Here is an 18,875-nt window from a genome sequence, read left to right on the forward strand (position 1 = left end):
AATGTTCAGGTAGAGGAAATTTTAACGTACCTAATGCCCAGTTTATTTTTTATTTTTATAATGGATAAATTGTTCCTGTTCTAGCAGTCTTCTGTGACATCTAGTTGTCTTGATTTTTCTTTTTGCTGTTTATGTGAAGTTATGCACAGTTAGAGGAATATTCTCAGTGTATTTGACATCCGTAATCAATACTTGGAGTGTGTTCTATGTTGTTTGTATTTATTTGATGCCTAGAGCCATTAGTCACATAGTGGGTTTGAATTGTGCTGTGCTTGTTATACTGTGCACAGAGTAAAAGGACTATTCCCAGTTCAGTGCCAGCAGGAGGTAGGTCAGTTACTGGCTGTGCCAAATGACAGAGTTGTGCAGACCCAAATCTCATGTAGCATGATGGGCACTGATCTCAACTGCAGCGTCTTAACTGTTTGTCTTGGAACACAAAGGAGGAGGGCAGGGAGAATTTGCAATGTTTGCAGGGATTAGATCATAAGCAACCTACGAAGCAGGAAATAGTTGTTGAAATGTACGAAGGAGTGTTGGAGTCTCTTGGAAAGCAAGTGTCAGTCCTTTGGTACGATGAGGTAATAGAGTTGGAATCAGACAGCAGTGCCCTGGAAAGTGAGGTCAAGAAGCCAATGTTTGATGCAATAGAGAAGGATGCAAAGAAACGGGGTGAGAATACTCAAGAAACATATGCAAGTGAAATGATATCTCAATACCAGAGGAAAGGATGTTGCAATAATTTAAAAATGAGATGCATAAAGAATGGATAAAGATTGCAGCTGTTGGAATGGCTTGAAAGAGCCTAATTTTCCAAAAACAACATAGAAAATGTTATTAACATAGAACATGGATTTGAGATTCTGGAAAGAAATCAGATGCTCAAATGAAAGAAGAATTAAAGGTTAAGTCCACAGTTTATAAAAGATAAAAAGCAATGAAAAGCATTGTTAAAGTTAAGAGATTATATGCATTATCTGGATTTTAATGAAACACTTTTTATTGTAGTTTTTCCCTGAAAATGAATTCAAATTTATGATTAGTAAGTGGAAAACTCTATGAAGGTTCATTAATGAAGACTGATAAATCAATATAGCTCTGAAAAGTCAAGTAAGAGTTCCCTCCTCTCCCTTAGATAAACTTTTGTTTAGGTACTAATAGTGCAGATACTTGTCTATGTATTGTACGAGCATTTGTTCATTTTGCGAACAAAAGCCTCACAGGATCACATGGATGTGCTTGAAAGTAAGTATTGTATACAAGTAACTTCTCAGAGCAGTTTTTTTTTTTTTTAAGAGAGGGGACAAATGGGAAGCTAATGAAGTCAGCAGATACTCCAGTGATAATAATAATAATTAAATAATAATAATAATAATGCATTCTTCCAGGTGATCTTACAGAGTGGTCTTTTATTTTTCACCCTGCTTGGCTCCCAAAGTGCGCTTCTGAGGTAAAATATGCAGCATATCCTGTGTTACAACTTTACATCTGAGTTTCCTGGCTCTAGCTGTAGATTGTGGTTGCTGCCCTTAATTATTTAAATCAGCAAAAATTACTGATGTTTTGTTATTTTCATTAATTGTTATGGGATCTCATTTCAGACTTACAATCTTTGACTGCTGGAAACTGGGATTTAGTAGAACGGGGGATATGGGTTAGTACTTGGATTTATGAATGGTGAAAATTCTGCTTTCAAAGGATTCAGAATTAACCTCATTAATTAAAAGCTTATCTTAACAACTATTTTTTTTACTGTCTGGAGAATTCGCTAAGAAGTAGATAGTGACATTTGAGATCTGTGCAGAATAGCCAAGAAGGTGCTTGTTTATTTGGAAGAGAGGAAAAAAAAGATGAACTTCCTGTTGAAAAGCAATTTGGGATCCTGTAATAAAATGGGAAAGAACAGCAGGCTGGAATTTCTGGTTAGGTCTTTTATCTCAGAGGATGACATGTTTGAAAGAGGAAAAATGGGTTTCTTGAAGATAAACAGTAACTTAATCAGGAAAATCCAATTGCTTGGGATTTTTCTGCTTCATAAATAATGTGAGGGGACTGTATAGTGTACAGTGCCATCAAACTTCAAATAGAAATGTCATCATGTGAGGCAAGTAATTTTGGTAAAGCCAAGTTTCCTCACTCTGATGCGGGGCTCAAATACTTATTCCTGTAGTAAGGGGTGTGATAATGTGATTAAGTCTTTAGATTGAAACCAAGGAAGTATGGGTTGGGTGTTATTTGTTTTGGTTTTGCTTGATTGCTTCTTTGTTTTGTAAAAGCTGTGAGGCTTTTTGTTTTCCTTGTCCTCTTCTCACTCCTGTTCAAGTACTGCATTCATATAACCTAGGTTACTTTGTCTATCTCTCTGGGTTTGAGACCCTACTAAGTAGTTTGTTCCTGATTGTGGTCCCTTCCTAATAGCACAGGCAACTTCTTGCTAAAATGGCTTTTTAAAAAACATTTTTCCTTTGGTACTGGTGCTGGGCAGTTTAATGACCGTCTGTTTCCCAGAACAATACTGCAGGTCTTCAGGGCACTAGGCTAGCTCTTGAGAGTGAAGTTTAATTCCCTGAGTTTCAATTTCATCTTCTGCATTCCTGAAAGCGAAGTAGTGAGATGCGAGGAGCTGCACATAGAACCCAATCAGTGGGTTGTAGTCGGAGTCCAGTAAAACCAGGAATTGGCTCTGTCAGTTAAAACCTGAGTAGGTACAAATAAAACAATGTCAGGCCATTTATGTTAGCTACTCTTTGTGTTTTCATGGCTTAAAAACCAATGACTTTCAACTACTTTGATTCTGAGGCATTATCATTTGATTTCACTGAAATTTCAGGCAATAAATGAACTGCAATCATTTTCTTAAAGGTTTAAAATAAATTCTTGGAAATCAGCTGCTGGTGGTATTTATGCTTGGTAGGTTGTAGATAAAATATTTTTCCATGTTCTGTCTGGTTTATACTGCGAGGCTGTAATTGTGGGCTATATGAGGAATACGTCCTGACTTTGCATGAAATGCCTTGCAATTTTTGAGAAACTGTGTAATCAGCTGAAGGTAATAATGCTGAAGGGCCAACTTTGATGCTTTCGTTTCAATAATGAGGCATAATGAATTATCGGTGCTTCAAATATGTTTCATTCTTTAGTATTAATTCTGAAAGAAGCGTGGTTGTTTCATCTCTGTACAGACTTAAGGTGGAAGTAATGCTGTTAGATTATTGGCAATGAATGCTGGGAAACTGAGAACAAACAATCAATTTCTAACAATTTCTAAACCTAATTTCTAAGGTCCTATATGTATTTTTAGAATCTTGATAAACTACTTGTAGTACCTTGTACTTAGCGTTTTAGACTTTTGCCATGCTGACGTAATCAGACCGTAAAGTTAAACCTGAAGTCTGTGGCTTTCATGACTGTTTTACTTCATTAGATCATTGGAAAAGAGGCTTCATTTTTTTGCTGACTTGTTTTCATTTGTGGTAAGATAAAAATATGTTCTTGACTGTTACTTGATTCAGCTTTGCTACCTTCATTTCGGTTCATTAATTTACTTCGAAGATGGAGAGTGGAGATATTTCATCTTGGTGCAAAGTACCATTGAACGTATCTCATATTGTTAGTTACAAAATGTTTTGCTTATGATTTCTTTATGATATGAAAACAAATTTCACTGTCACAATAAACCTTGTGATTTTTTTTTTAACCTGAATTGCCCAGTCTGCTCTTGTAGAGTTGTGATATTTTTTCTTATTCTTACTGTGAGTTTTAAAGCATCTGGGAAATGAATCCTTTATGTGACTGTTTGTGATAGATGCGATGCAGAAGATCGTTCAAAACTTTGTCAAGTGTATTTTGATAATTAGTTTTTTTTTCTGTTTTAAAAACACTACTCTTCTAACAGAGTGCATGTGCTTATTGTTAAATTACACCACCGATCATTTTCCTTGAAATTTAAGGTATTTGGGAAGGAAAAATATCTTGTTAATCTGGCAGGGAAACAGTGTGTTTGTATTATTTGATCTTGCAAAGTACATTTCTATTAGAAAAATGTGTTCTGTGAATAATCTTAATATTTTTCATATAATCCAGGTTATGATGCTGAAGTCTCTTATGGTGAAGTATAAGAGAAATTTGCTGTATAGTTTCTAGGCTTATATCCTAAAAACTCTTGAGATAAATTAATACACAGTGGAATCATGTTACATTTTAATGTTATTTATCTGAATCGTGAAACTTTGAAAAATTCCATGGTTTTGAAGATGCCAGTAGTGACATCTGGTTTTAATTAACATTCTTTATTCAGTTATGTTAATGCTACTATGAATTTTGCTTTAAAAACAATGAATGCAGTAGATTCCTTTGTGAACATGGTGTTTTGTTTTTTTTTTTATCTGAAATAATATTCCAAGGAAGATAGGAAGGCTCTAATTTACTGCCTTGTCAATCTCCAGTTAAGTATGTGGATCTGGTTTTAAAATCAAGTTTGAAAAACACTTCCTGTTGTTTGCAAGATATTCATGAAGAGAAAATGGTGTGCCTTCTCTATTCTTTCTTTTGAACGCTAAAATATTCACAAAATATTCAAAAGGAGAAATTCACCTTAGGACAGGGCGTTTAACAGAAATATCCCCTAATCTATTGAGTTGACAAAAAACAAACAGCATATGGTGAATGAGTTAAGAGACTAGCCTTCCAGTTCTGCTGGCTGTTTACCTCACCAGTCCCCTGTGATCTTCTGAAATATAGAACAGTGTCTACTCCCATTTCATGGGAGGAGAGCGTGCTCAGAATGGAGTATGTACAGACATATTAAACTATTCTGTTAATATTTGCAGCCTTTCACAAGCAACAAAACGCTAAGAATTGCGTTCCATAAAATTGAAGAGGTGATCAGAATACCTGTGTATGTGTACCTTACTCTGAATAGTGTAGAAGAGCAAAATTTTGTTTACAGTCTATGTAGTACAGTTGTATTTTTTGAGTACCAGGAGCATCAAAGGTAAGGTATATGCCTTCATCTTAAATCTGTTTGACAGGTGCTGATAACAGCACTTTGAAAGACCTTCTTATATTCCAGTTGCATTCACTGTGTTACAGTATATCTGCGATAGGAATTGTGAGAATAGATGATACAGTTTACCAGAGCTAAGCTCAATGAGGAGTTTCTGTCTGGATCTCCGTGTCTGTGTTTAAAGGTAAAAGATTGATCTTTACCTGAAGGTACAGTGCTCTGTAGGTTTACTGGCTACTTCAGTTACATTTATTGTGAGAAGTGATCTGAAAATTAACATCAGGATGTGTTTGCTTTGTTCCTGTGTTATAAGTTTTATTTTATGAGTTCATTATTTACTCCAAATTATTGTTCAGGAATAGTGTCCTGAAATATATTTTGTTTAAGGAATAGTTGAGTCAAGGTTAACGTTCCAAATAACCTATACCTTTGTTAAAAGTCTGAAAAAGATAAAAGAGGCCTTGCTCTCTGTGCTGGAACTGTGAAGTCATTTCTGCTGCTGATACTCAGTGCTTGGATTCTGTATAAATATTTTTATGCTAGGTTTGTCCTAATTGTCAGAAAGATAAGCAGCATGATACAATATATACCATACAATTTATTTCTTTGTATTTACTCCACTGAGATAAGACTTAAATGTGCATCTTTAAATGTGAAACGCACCAAATTGACATTTCTGTATGGGATTTGTACACCCTACTTGTTATGGTTTTTATGTCAGTTAAAAATGGTATCCTTAGTACTGTCTACTTAATGTAGCTGAGCAAATAAATACAGGGAAGTGATACTTGGATGACAGGGAAGTTGATACTCTCTCCCTTCTTTTTTCCCCTACCCCAGCTGGCAGAAAGAACTTCCTTGTTCTAAATTAGTGTCAGTTGTTATCACAGTCATCTTGGCTTCTAGGGAGTTCAGAACTACAACTCGTAAGATATATGCAAACTAGTAGTTATTTTACCCATGTCACAGTCATTAAAATTTCCACTAAATAATATAAGCTGGATTTCATGGTAGTGCAATTGGACAAACTGAAAAATCGCTTGTGCAGAGTTGTGCGTGTATGTGTAAGGGATGGAATCCACTCGCTAAGTAGCGACTGTGTCCTGCAAAGCAGTGTTCTGCAGGTGCATCACGACAGAATGAGCAGCAAAGGTGGTGGAACTTCTCTTCTGAAGGTATGATAGAGGGTACCTTGGTGTTCTGATTCCTTCACAAAACATTTAGCTTGACCTTAGTGTCTCCTGTGTACTTCTCCCCTGGCTGATTTACCTCCAGGGTAATTACCTCCTCCTCCTCTCAGCGAACCTTTTCCCTTTGTAACACATGTACCACTCCCTTTTCCTGAGCATACTGTTCTAAGTTCACTTGTTACTGCATGGAGGGGAGAAAAGCCGTAGATACCCTGCTTGTTGGATGCTGTGCTAGACTGGCCAGAGCAGGAATTTAAGTCAGCTGCTCTCTGAAGAAGCTGGTGGTAGGTACGATCTCTTTGCTGTTTCTACAAGTTTTTAGAAAACTTATCTTTTAGAATGCAAAAGTAGATTGTTAGGTCACATATGCAAGAACTGGAAAGTGTCAAGGCTTCCTGCTCATTTGGCTTTCTATGGATGCGTTTCCAATAACATTGTGGAAGTATGTATAATTTTTTACAGAGATACTTATAAGTTCTTAGTTTTAAGTTTTGGATAGTTTCACCAATGGTGCTTCATAGTACACTAAAATGTTCACCTTGTACTTTGTAGAACCATATAATAACCCTTCTAATTGAGGAACAAAATCATTCTTTACACAGCTTTTCAAAAGTAAAAAACTTGCAGCATTGTTTTCCAGCCAGATAATTGCAGATTTTCAGATTTTCTACAGGCTAACGCTAGTCATGCTGTAAATGTACTGTTTTGGTACAGAACTTCTGCTTTGTCTGAGGCCTTGTGTGGCTATTGCGCATGCAGCAAATTTAGTATTCTGCTACTTCATTGATACGTAGCCACAGTGCTTTATACTCTGTTTTGTTCCAGTCTTGCTGTAAAGGTGGGATTATCTCCAGGTTTTTCTTACAATGAGCAACAGCATCTTTGAGTTTTGAACAAACACTAATATGTTTTTACTGTGATGCATTATATCACAGTTAATTTATGGTTAAGCTTAAAGTCTTCATGGCTCCTTTTACAAGTGACATAACTAGGACTAAAATCTACGTAAGCTTCTTGTCCCATCCCTGTAAGTGTTCAAGGCCAGGTTGGATAGGGTTTTGAACAACCTGGTCTAGTGGGAGGTGTCCCTGCCTGTGGCAGGGGGTTGGAATTAAGATGGTCTTCAGGGTCCCTTCCAACCCCAACCGTTCTGTCGTTCTATGACTCTGTCTAGTGACAGCATTCAGGCACTCCCAGGACACTTGCAAAGTGCCTGCTTTCAGGCAGACCCATAGGTAAGCTTGAGAAGAATTGAGTTTCTCTCCAGTTAGGTTTACATGTTGATACAGTGAGGTAGACACACCATTCAATTCATATGAAGATGCACATCCATTAAATGAAGAATTTTAGAGGTTACTCCCAAGCTGGACAACAGGAGCGTGTGTTGAGCTACCCTCTGTAGCAGCTTGTTCCTTTATACTTTTACTAATGTTGGTGCTCAATGCTGCAGCTGTGAACTGGGACAATCAATTTGCTGTGCTGGCAGAAAACTACTGCTGTTAAAATCTAATCATTAGTCTAACAGATACAGCCAGTGGCATGGGTGAACTGAAGTGCACAGCTGTAATCTGTAATGCCAAGCGGTGTCCTCAAGGACACCATACCGTAAGATGGCTGAGCTAATTCACCAGCTGCCTGCTTCTGAAAATGGTGGCTCATTCCTTCCCCTGTCTGGATGCTTGTACTGGTCTGACCATTCACAGAAGTGGTTCAGTGACTCCTTGGATCATCCTAGCTTAATCTGCCATGAAATCTGTGTCAGTACTTTTACTTCCAAATGTAAACGGTCTCTTGTAGTACATACAGTAATACAGTAGATGTGTTAGTGGCTTTATTTACCTACTTGTTTTTCAGCTGATCTCCAAATGCAGAACTCAGTTGTGTTGCACTTCTGGCTGCTCATTCCAAAAGCAACCACAAACTTTTGTACTCCTCTTCTGTCTGTGGTAGATTCCTGCCTCTTCCTGCAAAGTGACAGAAAGGTGTCCGTCAGGCCTCTGAAGCTGCTAGCTGCCAAGCAAGGCATCCCCTCCTGCCAGACATGACTTTCCATTTAAAAAAAAAAGAAATCCCAGTGCAGTTCTTCTGTTGGTGGTCTAAGGAGATGTTAAAAGGGAGAAACACAGACTTTGTATTTCTCTTCCTCAACTGTTACTCTCCATTTGTAGCTTCTCTGTAAAATCCTGATTTGCTGTATGTTATCTTCAAGGGTGGCTATGTCTCCAGTGGTTCAGTATCACTTTTGAGTTGATTGCTAATTTTATCTTGCAAACATTTCTCTAATAATAAAATACAGAGATTCAACTTTTTAACAACAAAGTTGACAAAGAATTGGTATCGCTCTTTCAGATTATATACAAAAGTTGAACAGGCAAAAGGATTTTTTATACTGTGATCTAGCTGTGAATGACTATTTCTTATTCCTTAGAGCAAAGTCGTTGTTCGTTCAGCTAAAAGTCATGTTTTAATTGTTGCTTTTTTCCCTTTTGCATATTCAGCACTTCAAGCCTGCATTTCTGGCAGAGTTTCTCACCTAAATATTTTAAAGCTGCAACATACTGTTTACTGTTAACCCCAATTTCTTCATTTTCATAAGCAAAATAGCTCTGCATCCTGAAGGTCAGCTAACAATGTGTTTTCAGAAGTTTTTTTGGGAATATTGTTTTTCCTTTTTTGTCTTCAAAAGATGAGTGTTTTATTCAGACTATAAGGGTCTGAACAGTCTATACTAAACATTTGTTTTAGTATGAAATTAGAATGTGAAGTACTCTTTAGTTTACATGTAAGCACCTGTAAATTTGTGTTTTTGTCATCTTAATCTCTGAGTGCCTCTGCTTTATTTCTAGAGCAGTTCTGCCTTTCAGTGTTGCTGCTCTGACTCTTTGTTTACACTAATCTTCAAGTTTATAACAATGTTTAGCCACCTTTCTTCCCCTCTCTTAAATTTAATACATAGGTTATTTTCAGAGAGCAATAAGGTATAATTTGCAGGTTAGTCTGTTTGGAAGCTACTATACAGAACTTTCACAAAGCAGAAAAGCAAGATGGTTTCTGTTTTGTTCTCGGTATAGAGCAGCTCTTTGTTAGTTTTTAGATTTAAAACTAACAGGATGTTTAAAAAAATAACTACTGTTTAGCTGGAAGCAGATCTAGTCTCCCTGTTAGAAAGAAGCAGATTGCAGTTGCAAGAAGAAAGAAAGACCAGAAGACCAAATCAATAATTATAAAAGCAAACAAGCAGGAAGAGAGAAGTGATAATCAGTTCAGTCAGTAAAATAGAAGAGCTATTATACTAAGATAGAAAAGGAAGCAGGAATGCGTAAAGATAGAGACAAAAGGAAAACAAAAAACAGACACAGAAGAGGTTACAAAGATCAGAAAAACTGAAATCTATTGTCCAAAATAGATTACTGTAACATTCTCTAATTAAAATACAGTTTTATAATCTAATTTGTGCTGAGGACAAGTAGGGGAAGGTACACAGTGTTCTGTTGGTAATTTCTCATTAATATATTGTGGTTTCCATAACTTCTCATGTAGCATGATTAATTTTTTTGCACAAACACTGCAAATTAAACAAGTATAACGTATATGTTGAATACACACCAATTTATTATTTTATAAAAATATATGTAGACAAGATTTGGTATAAATTGTTGAACAGTTTGAACTTAATTCAAGGCCTTTATCTTCATTAAAAAAGGAAAAAACAAAAACAGGCTTCATGTTTCAGACACACACCAGGTATTTCAGGAGAAGGGTTTGATAATATGTGAAAATTGTTACTTTGTAATTTAACTTAAAATGCTTAACTATTTAAGTGTAGTTGGGGCTTTTCGTCTTCTGTAGTACTGTAGATGCAGGAAGGAAGAACATTATCATTTAACTTTATCCATAATTCCAGTTAATTTGGGAAACCCTAATGGGCTTAGATTCAGTAAACAATATTAGATTGAGTTATATAATCAGCCCTATTTTGTCAGTTGGATTACTTTGGACATGTGGTTTTGTGGAAAAGTAAATGGTTGCTTTTCCTAAAGTGATATAAAATACAACATTTTATTTGCAAATGAACTGGACTTTTTTGATTCCATTTATTATTATTATTGTTATTTTTTTTTTTTACCTGAACAAGACCTGCATCCTGCTGCTCCATGCTCTGAATCATTCTGTTCATTGAATCTCATTGGAGTGTAGTATGTATTTCCTTACACAGGACTTGTAGAAGTGTTAACAATTTAGAGAGTTGAATGTGGAATTCAGCTTTTAATCTCCCACTCACTTAATTGGAAGTTTAGACTGGTCAAGTGAGACAGCCTGGAGAACAAAGAACAGGGAAAGAACTAATCCTGTGCCAGTATTTCAAAACTGCAAATAAGGTCACTTGGGTAACTGCAGACTAAAACTGTGGTCGGATAAAATTATGGAAATACTGATGTACAAATTGAGTCAAGAGAATAAAATGATACAGGCATGAAGTCATTCATAATTTGGAATAAAATGTTTTTATTAATTATTTAAAAGTGATTGTAGATCTAAACATTATTAGTTGAGGTAGGTTGCTTAAACATAAGTTGATGTAGTTCTGTGTTTGAGATGATTCTTAAGGCTTTCAACTGAGTTGTCTGGAGATCATCAAAATGGAAGTCAGGGAAATTGGGAAAAATCCACAATTGGATGTTGATCTGATAAACTAGAGCTTTTTGTAAGGGAACCATTTAGTAAAGCAGATTTTATCTTTTCTTTACAGAATTTAGTACCACAGTCCTAGCTTTTAATGCAAGTATAACTGCTTTCCAAGTCAGTGAAAACTGGGAACATTAACTGTTTAAAAATCTCAGTTTGGCCTAACACATTTCATTTGAAACTCCTATGATGAACAGTGGCTGGACTAGCTACAGATAGTTTTTGGAGGAGGAAAGGTTTGGCATTTATGCTGCAGCATTCCCTCAGTGTTTATCCCTCTGAAGAGATCCTCATTATTTTTTTCTTTTTATTGGCTTTTGAGGTTTGTTTTGGGGGAAAAAACAGGTGCCAATAAGAGGAGATCAGTTCTTAAGTTTAACTTGGGGAATGATGTTTTTATCTCCAGTGCAGATTTGACTCAGCTCGGCTACTTGCTTTGATACTTCAGCTGCTGTTATTGAAAAGCTCCCTGGTATCTGCAACAACCTGATAAGTTTAGAACTGCATAACTGAAGTATGCGTAGTGTTAATCTATGGTTACATTAAATAATCTGGAAGTCAAATTTAGGGACATAACACTTCTTTTGGAATAGTTTATATTCACCTACTACAGACTTTTGTGAAGTCTCAGATTTGTTTTGACAAAGCAGACTTTGAATTGCATTCCGGCTTTTGAGGGGGCAGTTTCTACTGAGGGCCACCATCCATTAGCTAACGTTAATCAGTTTAATAATAGTCAGCTGCATTTAAATTTTTATTTTATTTTTTTTTTACAAAAATTGCCTGCTCAGCTGTTAAGGGTGGTGGGGAGTTACTGGACAAACAGCAATGTGTGTTTTGCTTTGGAATGTTGTAGAGAAAATTCTTTGCTATCAAAGTAGTAGACAGCCAGATATCGTAGGATGTGGTTTTTTGTTTGTTTGTTTTTAATCGCCTTTTGCTGATCTTCAGTCAATGCAATTTTCACGTTTCTTACAAAGCAGCTGGCTGTATTAATACATTGATAGATCAATTATGAAAGTTCCAGGCAGATAGTCTGTTGCATCTGTTTGGTCCATTTTCTTCTCTGTATAGTATTGCCCAATTTTGGCTTTTTTTTTTTTTCCTTTCAAGATACTGCATAGCCTGGTTTGTTTCTCAGTGCATAATTTGGTTTCCTTTTTAGCAGCGTGAAAGATTTTCTGTTTGTGTTCTTGGATGAAAAGGATGTCTTTGGCTTGATTGAGGCCCAGAGCCTCAAACGTGGGTGCTACGTGAGAGAAGTTGAAAGGATTAAATTTGTGACTCACATCTAGAAGCCTTTCTGAAAAGATCCATTTTTTTTCTTTCTGCTGATTCATTGATGCTACTTTTCTTTTTTGCTCATTTATCTCAGGGTCATTACTGAGCAGTGTAACATGATTTGTGTGACACTGCAGACTTCTGTTCTTTGGTTTTGTGTTCAAGAATTGGAAGAATTGTAAAGCAGATGTATTATTCACTTAACATACATTTTATTTGTTAATTGAGAGCTCTGTTGTGCAGTATGTACGTGATTATATAGAGAGTTTGAGACATCATCAGTACGTCCAATTTAATTGATTAATTATCAGTTTTTATATGGAAGTTTTTAATAGTGTTTTTATTTTGAACACAAATTGTTATCTATAAATAATCAATTTCTTTCTTTTTTTTTAAGGCATTCAGCTTTGGTCATTCATAAGCCAGTGTTCAAAAGATGCTTTTATACTTCCTGAAAGTATTATTTTTGTAGGCACCATACGGTATGCTTCATTCTAAGATAGCATGTAATATAATTGCTGACAAAAAAAGGACAGCAAGCAAACTGACCTTGTGGAGCTGTCTCACTCTTTTGAAGAGCAAGAACATACTGCATGAGGGGAGAGTAATAGGTTTTCCATTCCACTCTCCTATTAGTAGCAAAGAGGAAATTTTGACTGGTAGAATCTTCTTTTGTTTGAGCAAAATATTTGGAAAGCCAACTTCTCTGATTGCACGTTCTGAAATGCAAGTAATTTAGCATTCCATAATGTTAATAAAACCTGAGTATCAAATCAGAGCTCCGTGGTCTAAAGCGCCTAAGTAGGACAGCAATGGCTTTGTTCTGGTGTTCATTGAAGGAAATAACATTTTCTTAAATGGTTTTGGATGTTGGCTCCATGCCAACAGCACCTTTTTGAAATTTCTTTTGGATGTCAGGTTAATATAGTCAGAGTAATTACAAAATGAGTACAATATAAAAAAGGCCTTTTCAGAATGGTGTAATTTTATACATACGTGTAACAGTGCTTCAAAACTAAAAGCACTGTGATAACCATCTCCCTCTTCACACACACAAACAAAGCATATGCAGCTCTTCTAAAAACAATAGCAGGAATGTGACCTTATTTGACAGAAAGCAATTATTGCTGAAATGTCCAGATGGGGTAAATTTGGCTGGTTTCCCAAATATTTTGAAATCTTGTCTTCAGTCCCGTTTCTGTCTCTTCCCTGTTAATGTGGTTCTTTGGTGAAACATCAGGAAGAGGTGGTTGGCTTTTTTTTGGTGGAGAGAGGATCCAGAGAGCACGTGGAGCAGTGGAATAGGATGTCTGCTTGGTTGGCATGCCTCTGTGTTGACACCTTCAGTGCGCTAACAGCTGTGGTTAGCCTGGGGTGTGAAATGCTAAGAGCAGTGAGGCAAGACTTGAGAGAACCTGAATACCGTTAAATTCCTCATGTTGTTAAAAGTTCGTAGCTCTTTTTTTATTACTCCCATTGGCTGTATATAGGTGTGTAATCTTGATATTTATTTTAATGAATATGTATTCCTTGAGTCTTCAGCTATGCAGCATTTTGGTGTTCTTTGATTTAACTTCAGATCATCCTATTGCATTTTGAAATTAGACTTAAATTGGTAATACTAAAGGTTGACAATAATTCATTAGGTTCGGACGTGTTACTGAATCAGCTTCTGATAAATACCCTTCATTCCAAACTTCCTTATGTAAATTAAGTCTTGCTTTTAAGAGCTTCTTTGGCTTTTTTCCCCCACTGTTTTGTGGGGTTTTGTTTGTTTGTTTTTTAATTTGTGTGAAGTGTATTTGATTTCAGCTTATACCGAACACACGAACTTTGATGTTGCAGTTCCTTGTATTTTTGGCTTATTAAGTAACTGTTACAGAAAATTTACAGGAAATGCTTGAGCTGAAAATCCTCAATTTTTCCATTGGCAGAATTTTTAGGATCAACAGATGTTGATAAATACTGAATGAAGTGAAGGATTAGTTTTGGAGATGATATAATTTATTAATAATCACACAACCATTTTTTTGGAAATCTTGTTTATTTTTGGTTCTCCTGTTTGCTTTGTGCATTTGCTTTACCATAACTTTCAGTGGATAAGGGCAGGTTCGCTTTCTTTGGAATCTTTGCTAGAGCTGATGATGAACTTTGTGTATAGATTTATTTAATAAATATTTTTCATATGCAGATTACACCCAACTTAGTCATGCAGCTGTAATTTGCATTATTTTTATTTCAGTGGGCAATCTTAAAAGTGGAATTACTTTTTCATGACAAATGAAATTATTACTACTTGTGTTTTAAAAATGCCAAGTGCATCTCTTTTGTTGAACAGTCGCTTCCCTTAGTTATCTAATACTAATCTCTAGTTATGTCTTCACCGTCTTGGTGGAAAATATCCACTTTTTCCATGGGAGTATTTTTAGGGGGGAAAAAGGTGTGTTTGCTTTGTGAAAGTGATCAAAGGCTGTACACAACTTAAATGAAGATATTTAGAGCTGTTTTTATGGAAAGAGCTAGATCTGTGCCTGCATGTACAGCTTACTGTTCCAGTACGTGGCTGGTGTATACGCACATGTATGACTGATTTGTAACTTTAGTGACTTCTATCCAAGTAGAAAGCGTTCCCTCAAAGTACAACTCTTAAATTATATGTCATTTCTGGTATTGGTGTGATTTTTAACTAACTGTCAGTATTCTTGTTTCCTTTTGTTTTTAAGGATCAGTTCGATAACTTAGACAAGCATACACAGTGGGGCATTGACTTCTTGGAGAAATATGCAAAATTTGTAAAAGAAAGGATAGAAATTGAGCAAAACTATGCAAAACAACTGAGGTAAGTTTTTATTATTATTGTTTGTTTTAAAAGGCTCTTAACAGTGACTTAAAATCACATGATGGGCAACTGTGTAATTTCATGATTAAAGACTATTTTTTCATTTACCGAGCAAATTAGATCATTAGTTCTTTTCATGACAGACAAGATTTTCTTTACCAGTCCAAAACAAAATTATCTTTGGGTGTGTGCTTACTTGCTTGTTTGTTTTCCTCTCTATCCCTGCCTCTCCTCCCATCCACCCCTTAAATCTTTGAACTTAAAAGTCTTAAGACTCAAATTTTAAGATTAAAACCAAAACACTGATGTTTTTCTTCTATCTGCTTATTTGGTGCAAAGTGCATTATCCAAATCTACATTTTCTCTGTATTCAACCAGCTTCAAGCCTCTGTAATTCAAGCCCCAGTAATTAATTTCTCATGTTGAATTGGCAAGAGCTTCACTACGTTTTGTTTAGAAATCTGATTGAAATCACTGACAAGAACTTCAGAAAGCAGCAGTTCTTCGTGTCCTTAGAGCGTGCCTTGGCCATAGCTAGTTATCCCTTTGGATATCCCCATAACCCAAACACCCTTTGTCTTATTTCTCTAGTTTATATTCTGTTGTTGCCAAGTGAAAGATCTAGGTTCAATAGGAGTTTCCCCTCCTAGGGATAGGGGATCGAAAAGAAGAGTAGTTGCAATGAAATGGCATAGGAACCCACTTTCAGAATTAAGTGGGATTGAGTTTTACCAAAAAGCACACACTGCTTGAAGAACAAGGTTTAAAATAGGATATTCCTGTGAAATTGGTTTTAACTGTTAACCTTGCATTCCTCTGGGGACTCAGTTGAAGCTGCTGCCAAGTCCTTGTCAGACTAAAACTGGTAACAGCTTCTCTTCCGTGGTGTCTTCCATCATCTTGTCATTGGCAAACAATATCATCACCAGATACAGAGTTGAGGAATCCATCCTCATAAACACAGTAAAGAGGTTTATAGCTGAGGGGGGTGGGTGTTGTCTGGGCTGCTCTTTTACCTTTCCTGTTTGATTTCTTTTGATCCAGTCATGTATAGTCACCTAACTTAATATCCTGTTACTTTACTGAAGGAAATTTGTTCTCAAAAGGAAGGAAATAAACACCGCTTTTCCAAAACTGACATAGAAGAACTTCAGGAGGTAAAGGGAAATTTGAAGCATGCAGAGCCCCAGTTCACAACCCAGTTTTGATTTCAGTTGTTTGTTAAAAAATGGGATTGTGCTTAATTTGCATGGGTCTATTATATGCTTTCCTTAAATAGTATGAAGAAATGCCATTTTGCTTAATTACATTTAAAAGTTAATTTCTGACAGCTAGCAAGATGACATAAGTACTCCAGGATTTAATTAAAAATGGGAAATCATTTCTGTGTAGCATTTTATTCTTTTGGGTAAAACTATTGATTTTTCTCAAAGCATCTTTCAAAAACAAGAGTTATGTCAAGTACCCCGTCTGTCAGATGACTGGGCTGACTGCGTATGTGCAGTAAGTATGGCAGTTTCGGGAAGCACTGGCCTTGCTGCACACTTGTACAGTGCATGCATGCACTTCTTGCCTGCTGCCAGCGAGGGTCTGGACAGCACACACACACGAGGGTGACTGATTTTCTGCCAGCAGACCAGTTCATGAATCCACTGTTAGATATTCTTGCCTGGGTATTCCCTGGGGGAGAACTGATTGTTAGTAGTGCACTGTCTTGTGATATCACCTTGATTTCAACCATCATTTCTTTTTAGAACACGTACTGGTGTTAACCATGTAAAAGGGAAGTGTCATGAGACCCCATGGGAGACTGAGATATGTGAAGTTTTCATTGCTAGCAAAGTTAGCCATTCTGTAGCTTACCCCTAAGAAGCTGAGAGAGAAGATAATTGGGGATAGACTGTGGTTCTGGTAAATTTTAATGCTAGCAGCATATGACTTGTAGGTTGGATATTAATATCTCTAATAGCAGTTTTTTGTTTATCATTTTTTCCCTCTTGTAATGAAACACAACCTGGCAATTACAGTGTTGAGAATCTCTTACTAAAGAACTTTGATATTTATTTTGCCTTTATTTAGCAGATGTATAAACTATACAGAAAATGGTCACCTCGTGGTAGTTTGTTGGCTGTATTAGTATTTGGATGGGAGACAGAAAAAACAAGTTTAATGAGGGGCGTAATGCTAGCAATGTATGATGGCGGGTTTGTTTGTTTTCTGGTAGTCCATATGGCCTACCACCTCATCGGTGGTGGGCCACCAACATCTTGCTGAGGTGGATCTTATTTTATAGCCTTAAATCTAAGGATGTAAACTTGAATTAATTTTTCATAGCAGTTTGCACAAATTAGAGTGCATGTCCTGGCAGAAATTCTTGTTCACTTAGTGCATACCCTTGCATTTTGATAAAATATTTTTTTGGTATACAGTCACAACTTAGTGATGGCATGTTCCCAGTTGGCAACAGCTGTTCCAAATCTTCTAGGAGACGGCAAGCAAGTGATGCACATGTAGCATATGAAGAACTGTTTGAATGAGCTCACTATGTTGTTACTGAAACTGATTGAAGTTGATGGTTGCTGAGTAATTCCAGAAATTACTTGTGAGAATTCTGTCCAAATGTTTTGCCTAAGTTACAAGTTATTGTTGTTATTCTTTGATATGCAGTTGTTGATGCTCAGAAGTGTAAGAAGAACTGGCACAATTCAGGAAACCTTGAATGTCTACAGAAAAGAAAAACTGTCTGTAAAGATTGTCCTGTCTTTGCAATATACTTTGTTCTGAAAAAAATCAACCTTAATTTATTTTATTTGAGCTAACTTGGAAAAAAAAAACCTTAAGCTTTGCGTAGCTCAGGTCTCAGCTAACATATTATGGTGCCCCAAGGAAAGTGAGGTTTATTATAGGTTGTTAATCAGTTACAGGGATGTGAACAAGGACAAACATACTGCAATATGCATTGCTGCATATTCATAGATTTCATTTTGATTGCACAACTGCTTAATTTGTTCTTATTTTATAAGTGGAAAAAAAAACCAACAACACTAGATTGAGTATGTGACAAATAACTGGGCACGTAGCTGAATTTTCTAATTGCATTCTCAGATGCTGCTTTTGATTAGTATTATTGCTTAAAAGGGGTGAGGTGAAGTTCTACTTTGTTTACTACCATGTCACCACATGCAAAATAATTCAGGAGGTTTCTTCCTTTTTTTTTTTTTTTTTAACTGTCTGAAGCATTCCGACACTTGGGAAGATGGAATTCCACTTTCCTTAATGCTAGGTGGTAATAAAAGTTACACCCATAGTTACAGATGAAGCTACCTTGCAGAATAAGATTTCTGAATTTGATCAGCTTCTCTTTTTTGCAAATTTAAAGAAAAAAATGTGATTATTCTTGAACTAGTTGTTTCTCTTTAAAACTCAACATTGTAATCTTAAGAGATTTCTAGTTGATCTGAGCAAATGCATTTTTCATGGTTTTTATTTCCTTCTGTATGCCATTAAGTGTCTTTTTTTCTAAATAAGATAGTAATATATGTGTATGTTTAGTCAAATTGAGACTTAGTTACCAAATTTTTATATGCAGAATCTTGGAAACGTTATTTAAAGTCTATGTACGCTCAAATGTGAAGTTGTGTTCAGTTGTGTTCAGTTCTCAGATACCTTTTTCTTTGGTTGGAGCTGGGGCTGTTTATGATTTTCTAAATACACACATAGCAGGTTTTTTATAGTGGTATTTCTGCAAGTCAAAACATGAATTCTTAATGGTTACAAGGCTTTGTAAACCTAAATTCCATCTTACAATTTTTTAAGACTCATGTAGTTAAAGGCTTTTTCCGATATGGTGCTATTACTAAATACAGTAGTACAT

At 36.1% G+C, this 18,875-nt stretch overlaps 1 protein-coding gene across 3 annotated transcripts in view; it reads left to right on the forward strand.

Annotated features, from left to right (window-relative positions):
• Window positions 1–18,875, forward strand: part of FNBP1L (formin binding protein 1 like) — a 52,670-nt gene that overhangs the window by 8,243 nt on the left and 25,552 nt on the right. For all 3 annotated transcript variants that reach the window (XM_035537421.2, XM_035537422.2, XM_035537423.2), the window contains exon 2: window positions 14,886–15,001. In XM_035537421.2, coding sequence (XP_035393314.1) covers window positions 14,886–15,001 — 116 coding nt within the window. The remainder of the gene's footprint in view (window positions 1–14,885; window positions 15,002–18,875) is intronic.

This window comes from Cygnus atratus, chromosome 8, assembly GCF_013377495.2.
Source record: "Cygnus atratus isolate AKBS03 ecotype Queensland, Australia chromosome 8, CAtr_DNAZoo_HiC_assembly, whole genome shotgun sequence".
NCBI lineage: Eukaryota > Metazoa > Chordata > Aves > Anseriformes > Anatidae > Cygnus > Cygnus atratus.